Source organism: Octopus bimaculoides, chromosome 1, assembly GCF_001194135.2.
Source record: "Octopus bimaculoides isolate UCB-OBI-ISO-001 chromosome 1, ASM119413v2, whole genome shotgun sequence".
In the NCBI taxonomy this organism is placed as follows: domain Eukaryota; kingdom Metazoa; phylum Mollusca; class Cephalopoda; order Octopoda; family Octopodidae; genus Octopus; species Octopus bimaculoides.
This window is the reverse complement of record NC_068981.1, coordinates 96,893,452-96,901,423: the sequence shown is the minus strand read 5'-3', so window position 1 is coordinate 96,901,423 and position 7,972 is coordinate 96,893,452. Positions and strand designations below refer to the sequence as shown.

Sequence of the window (7,972 nt, the reverse complement as noted above, 5' to 3'; positions counted from 1 at the left end):
TTATATACTCTTTTACTCTTTTACTTGTTTCAGTTATTTGACTGCGGCCATGCTGGAGCACCGCCTTTAATCGAGCAAATCGACCCCAGGACTTATTCTTTGTAAGCCTAGTACTTATTCTACAGGTCTCTTTTGCCGAACCGCTAAGTTACGGGGACGTAAACACACCAGCATCGGTTGTCAAGCGATGTTGGGGAGGGGGCAGACACACAAACACACACATACACACACATATATATATATACACTTACCACACAGCCACTATATATATAGGGCAGGACAAATTCAAAGAGAAAAAAACCTCCAACCACTTAGAATAAAGTACCCCAAGATAAGTCTGAGGGTGACTAAAAGAAGATAATCCATAATCGTTCGCCCGACAATATATATATCCATCCTGCTTCGCCAATGGCTCTTCAGAAACTCCGCAAGGTAGGTTGATTCTCACTATAGATATTATTCGTTGAATATAAAAAGGTAAATATTTTCCATTCGTTATAAAAGAATGCTAATTTAATGCCTAATATTTTATGCATAATTAAGCCAATCATTACTATTTCGATACCAGGCTGTCAAACTTTCCTTTGCATTTCAAGTTTAATTTAGTCATAGCTCTATCCTGGTAATCGTATATGTTGTCAGGTTAGCTTGATAATACATAAAATATAGTTGATATGGAAGGACTTATATTACCTCTGTTGGTTTGTGACAGAGTAAAAGCTAATATAAGAAACGTTTTAGTCCACATGAGTGTTAAAAGTAGTATTAGTGAATATTATATACATACAAGCACACACACATATGCGTGCGCGCAAATGTATGTGTGTGTGTGTGTGTGTGTGTGTGTGTGTTTGTGCGTGTGTGTGTGTGTGTGTGTGTGTGTGTGTGTGTGTGTGTGTGTGTGTGTGTGTGTGTGTGTGTGTGTGTGTGTGTGTGTGTGTGTGTGTGTGTGTAAAATATAATATAACATAATATAATATAATATCATATAAGAAAATTAATTTTATAGCATTTGTTCTCGACGTACATTTCATCATTGTGGTTATTTCAAAGCTCTACATTGGATATTCCAAATTGATTTTGGATGTTAAACCGCAACAGATCATTAGAATAATATGCATGTATGTATGTATGTCTATATGTATATGCACATATATATATATATGCACACACACACACACACACACACACACACACACACACACACACACACACACACACACACACACACACACACACACACACACACACACACACACACACACACACACAATAAAGATGCACATGTTGATTAGCTGGTTTATTTCTTTGATTGAAAATCCCATGTTTTCGAGATTACCACTTCAACATTTAATACAAAAGCAAGTGCAGAAATGATCATGCGTATAAATGTTCGTTTATAATATTTTCATTTTTTCTTTTAATTTCTCATTTTCCTATTTCAACTACAACTGTCTTTTCTCGTGAAATTACTCATAAACATATACATATGGACACACACATGCACATTATATAACCACAAACACACACACACGCACCAACACGTATATTCACACACACGCATATTCACTGCGACAACTGCTTACTCATATACATTTCACATTTTACATGCGTATATTGTAATACATGTAGTGAGAAACGGACATCTGTATAAACGTGTGTATAATTAATAATTGCACACTCACTGAGCCGTAGTACATTGATAAGTCCAATTCAAGCATGTACCGTTAACAAATAGCTTTATAACTTTGAGACAATGTGTGTGTGTGCGTATGTGTATGTATGTTCTTTTTCTCTTTTTAGTTTAGAGTAAATTTTGACGAGCTACCTTTTTGGTAGCAAGGTTGTGAAGGAAAATATCTTGTTTCAACCATCATCCTTTATATCTTAAGAAGGTCTTGCAGATTTTTATAGACCCATGTACATGCATACATACATACATACATGCATACATACATACATACATACATACATACTTACATACATACATACATGCATGCATACATGACACTCCGTTGATTACGACGACAAAGGTTCCAGTTGATCCGTGAAATTAACGTGCAAGTGGCTGAGCACTCTACAGACACGTGTACTTTGAACGTAGTTCTCAGGGAGATTCAGCGTGACACAGAATGTAACAAGGCTGGCCCTTTGAACTCATTTTTGCCAGGTGAGTGGACTGGAACAGCGTGAAATAAAGTGTCATGCTCAAGGACACAACGCGCATACACACACACACACACACACACACACACACACACACACACACACACACACACACACACACACACACACACACACACACACATACATACATACATACATACATATGCACACGCACGCACGCATGCACGAACGCACGTGCACACACATGTACATACATACATACATACACACATATACATACATACATACCTACATACAACCAATTTGGATATTTATTGTAGTTTAGCTTTTATGTCCCGTGGTAGATTTTTGTCTTTCATACGTCGAGATCATTGAAATATTTATCCACCGATTCAATATTTGTGTTGTTGTACTTACCGTCTGCCCATTCCGTTGTCTCGAAAACCTTTTGCGAATGGATTATTATCAATCTTTAGTTGTGTTATCTGAAATGATTATAAAAAACAAAATCAGTACCATATGTATATGTATGTGTATGTATGTATGTATGTATGTATGTATGTATGTGTGTATGTATGTATGCATGCATGTATGTATTTGTGTGCGCATGCGTGCGCATATGTATGTGTATATATATATATATATATATATATATATATATATATATATATATATAAAACAAAGCAGGAAATTGGAAATGGTTCGGTATATTTGTTCACCATTACACGTGTTTCATTTGCTAATAAGAATTACAAAGTTTTACATATTAGATTGACATGTAAGGAATTTCCTCTTAGAAATTCATCAGACAAGAAATTAAATAATAATGTATGTCAATGAACACTAAACTACTAGTCTCCTTTTCCTGCCTTACAGACTCGACGAACTATCGGCAATGGCTGTAGACATAAAGGAGGAATAAATATAATTGATTGACGCGTAGTTGACAGAGATGTGTGTATTTTTTTTACCTGTTCGTTCTGATAAGCTGTCACTGCAATAAATTTTGTTTCCTCGAAGGCGTAGGTGTAGAATGATCCCCAACGCATAGTGAATACATCGTTGGCCTGTACGACGTGAACTCTTGGTTGGTACTTGTGCATGGAGTTCAGAATAATCTGAAGAAGAAAGGAAGCGGAAAGGGGAATGTGAGGAAGAAGGAGAGACAGGGCGAGCAAAAGTTATTATCGTTGTATGTCTATCTCTATATATCTGTCTGTGGGAAGATTTATGCGCATTATATTGTAATATACTGTCGTGAAAAAAAAAGGCGAAAAAAAACGAAAAAAAAAAGAACGAACAAAACCTAAATGAATAAAACATTAATAGCACGGTCATTTTAAGAGTAGGTAAAACAACAATAATAATAACAACATTGTTTAAAGGCTTCAACTTCACTTTCGTTTATTGTTGATGTACCTTCCACTTGTGGACAACTTTCATTTATACTGGCACGCACATGCGCAGACATACATGTTGATTTTGTTGTTGTTACTGCTGTTGTTGTTGTTGTTGATGATGATGGTGAGGAAGATGATGATGAAAATGATGATGTTGAAAGGGAGGAGAAGGGAGAGGAGTGGTTTCTAATATACGCACAAGGCATGAAATGTGTGAAGGTGAATATGAACCCAGGATGAGTTAGAAGGAAAAGTTAGTCTCGGTGGCATTTGAACCCAGAACACAAAGATTCAGAAAAGAAAAAAAAATGTCGTTTTAGGAATTCTGTTAATCCACCAATCTCCATAGTAACTGCTCCTAGCATAGGCACAGGGCCCGAAATTTGCGGGAGTGTCTTGTTCAATATAATCGATTCCAGTACTTGAGTGGTACTTTATTTTATCGATCGCGAAAGGATGAAAGGCAAAATTGATTTCAGAGGGATTTGAATTCAGAACGTAAAGAACCGGAATACCACCAGGTACTGATTTTGTCGATATCAATATTATCATAATCATAGTCATGAGCCACAAGAGTAACATTGCTTTCAAGACCACCACCACCATCACCACCACCACCACCACCAATTATGCTAATTAACCGGTTGTCAAGCGTTGGTGGGGGATAGACACAGACACATACCCATAGGTACATACATACATACATACATATATACCTACCTACCTACCTACCTACCTACCTACATACCTACCTACCTACATACATACATACATACATACATATATACATATATACATACACACATACGCACATACATACATAGATACATACATGCATACATACATACAAGCAAATCACTATACGTCCCAGCAACAGAAAGTAAAGAAGGTGATAGAAATGATGTTTGGAGACAGCAAAAAGGGGACACTCACTTGCAAACTGATTACCCTAAAGCAGGAGCTAAAAGCTGTCAGTGAAAAACTCCGACATCAGAAGAGAATAACCGAGAGAAGAACAATAAACAAAAATTTAACCGCAACTAGGCAGCAGTATACAGAGACACGAGAGGAGGAGTAGTGAGCATCACAGAAGATCCTTCACGAGAAGACATAGACTCCTTGTGGAGGAGAATCTGGAGTGAAAAAAATGAATTTAACCAAGACGCTCTGTGGCTGGAAGAAATCCGAAGAAGTTATTGCTCCTGCGTTACGCTCAAGACATACAGCATTGCATGTCTTGCAACATCCAGAAACACCCGGATGGAAAAGCATCTGGGAGAGACTTGATTGTTGGATATTGGTATAAAAAGCTAACCTTCTACCGACCATATCTTATCAATCTGTACCAGCAAGCTCTCAATGGGAACAGTAGCGTACCACACTGGTTAGCTCTGGCAGAGACAAAATTGATCCTCAAATGCAGAGCCACCCACATGGCAAAAAACTACCGGCCAATTGCATGCCAGAACTTAATGTATAAAATGTATACAGCATGATTAAACCTCTTCCACCAGGACCATTGTGAAACCAATAACATTATCACAACAGAAGGGAGTCTGAGGATGTGCCGAGCAATTGTTAATCAACAAAACCGTGATGTCAGGTGCGAGAGCATAGGAGGAACCTAGTTTCAATGTGACTAGACTACAAGAAAGCATTTGATTCTGTTCCTCACTCATGGATGCTAGAAGCCCTTCAATTTGCTAAAGTTCCAGTGAGAATAGTCAAAGCCATAGCTGACCTGACTTCATCGTAGGCCACCATCTTGAAATTAAACACAAAGAGTGACTGTATTATGACCGATAGAATACAGTATTGCAGAGGCATATTCCAAGGAGACAGCCTCTCTGTGTTGTTGTTTATACTTTCTGTAAACCCCTTGTCATTCATATTAAGGAAGTCTGAAGGATATCTCACTGGTTCACAAAGAGACAGAAATACTAAAATTACACACTGTTTCTTCGTGGATGACATGATACTTCATGCAAAGAATATGCACGAAATGAAAAAGAGCCTTGACCTAGTTACAACATTCTCAAAGGCTGTAGGGTAGGATTTTGATCAGGATAAATGTTATATGGTTGTGAAAAAGGGAAAAATTGTGAACCAGACTAGCAACATCTCCATCAATGACTTGACTGTTTCCTCTATATCTGACGAGGAATATATCTTACAGTGGCACCTGCAAAAAAGCACGTGTCACTAAAGAATATTACAGCCGAATAAAAAAAATTTGGACCTTAGAACTCTCTGCATTCAATAAAACAGTGGCTGACAGCGTGTTTGCAATGGCAGTACTCATACCAACATTTGGGCTGCTTGATTGGACGCTTGATGAAATCCGAGACATTCATATGAAAACCCGAAAAATACTAACAAACACGCATAAATTCCACATCAAAAGTGACGTAAACCGCCTCTGCCTAAAACGAAAACAAGGTGGCAGAGGCTTAACATCGATCCAAAATGCCTTTGAATGCCGTATCATATCCCTTCGGCAACATCTTTTAACCACCAAGCGTCGAAGTGTATCCCTTGACCAAGTTTGCATACATGAGGCTGATAACATCATAATACTTGGAAGGCAGCTCCTTGAGCAACATTCTTTGTCTGATAACCTTAAATATATGCTCAAAGAAGTCACACGACTCTACCGCAACGTATCATCAGATGAAAGGATGAGCCTATATGAGCAGAAGACTATGCATGGACATGTTAGTAGAAAACTCCGAGATGATAGTAACATTGATCATCGAAGTAGTCTCTCATGGACCAATAGCCGGATTACTACCTCCGACTTTGAAGGGTATGCATTTGCAATCCAGGAACAGAAAATATCAACCAAATTTTGTGCATCAGGTGATGCACAAAAGGGACAGGAATGTAAGAAAAGCAGTAGAATATGACAACCGATGCAGACTTTGTGGAGTTAACACCGAAAATATCACCCACATTACAGGCAGTTGTCCGAAAATGTCATCACGTATTATCTACCGATAAGACATGGTGTAGCTAGGACACTCTATAATGAAATCTGTCGGAAGGGTAATCCAGAGGACAAAGAAATAAGAACCCACAGTATGGTAGAAGCCAAAGCCACTCATAATAAGAGGGAGTACTGGTGGAATGTCCCAGTGAAAACCCCAATAAAATGTAAGCGCAACAGACCTGATATAATGATTTGGAATAGAGAAGAGAAACTGTGCACGGTTGTGGAAATTAGCGGCCCAGTGGGTGTTAACATAAAGCTGAAGATCAGTGAAAAAGAGAACACCTATGCTGAATTATTGAGAAATCTGCAGTTACTCTATCCAGATTACAAGTTCAGATTTATACCTGTAATTATTAGGGCCCTGGGATATGTAAATACTAATCTTGAGAAATTAAGCTTCTGAAAACCAGAAAAAGAAAGCTAGTTCGAAGGCTACAGATCTAATCCATCACTGGACCTGTAACAATCTGTAAAACTTTCCAGAAGTTTATAATTTAAATATATATGAGTATGTCTATATATGCAACTATATGCATGAGAATACATACATAAAGCAAAACATAGAAAACTGCACACGTACATGCATACATACATACATACATACATACATACGTACGTACATACATACATACCCTATTGTTGATGTTGAAATTCCAATGAAGGAACCTTGGATCTAGGTTAGAAACCGGTTCTTTCTCTATTGGCAAGAAAGCTTGAAATAAACTGAATAATGATATACATACATATATGACAGGCTTTTTTTAGATTCCGTCAACCGAATCGACTCAGAAGACTTTGGGCTACAGTAGAAGGTACTAGTCCAAGGTAAGCGCAGTGGGACTGAACCCAAGACTACATGGTTGGGAAGCAAGCTTCTTAACGACACGGCCACGCCTGCGCCTAATACTATTAATAATAAGAACATAAGCAAATATTGCGAACGGTATGCGGATTTAAATATGAGGGAATAGTAAATAATAAGTGAGGAATTTGCTATAACTGATCGCTTTATGTGAGAATAAACGAGATGTTAAATGAAAGCAGGCAGCGGAGAAAAGATGGAAGGAAGTTGGTAAAAAGCGAAATTAAGATGGCTGCCGCAGATGTTGTCAATTGTGTTGTAGAGACTGAAATATGAGAAAAAAATGAAATGTAATCTAACCTAAATTATTATTGAATAAATCTGTCTTCTCTGCCAACATTTTTTTCTATTCTAATCGGCTTAATTCTATTCCTTAACACCAGTAAAAAACATTTACCCAGGAGACTCAGTAAAAGACGGCAAACAAGAGTCGAAACGCAGTAATAAATGTTTACGCAGTAATACAACTGTTTACTCATAGAGAGCGTTGTTTGCTTGTGTCTAAACCTACTGACTCCCATGATGCTTTGAAATGATGCGTGTTTGCTTGATTTTTTTTTCTCGTTTTTCTGTTTGTATATATGTATATAT

The 7,972-nt window shown here is 37.6% G+C and overlaps 1 protein-coding gene across 2 annotated transcripts in view; it reads right to left on the bottom strand.

Moving 5' to 3' along the window:
- Positions 1-7,972, bottom strand: part of LOC106879539 (T-box protein VegT-B) — a 163,176-nt gene that overhangs the window by 26,120 nt on the left and 129,084 nt on the right. For both annotated transcript variants that reach the window (XM_052968471.1, XM_014929280.2), the window contains 2 exons: positions 3,099-3,245; positions 2,545-2,612 (listed from right to left, as the gene is read on the bottom strand). In XM_052968471.1, the coding sequence (XP_052824431.1) occupies positions 2,545-2,612; positions 3,099-3,245 (215 nt within the window). The remainder of the gene's footprint in view (positions 1-2,544; positions 2,613-3,098; positions 3,246-7,972) is intronic.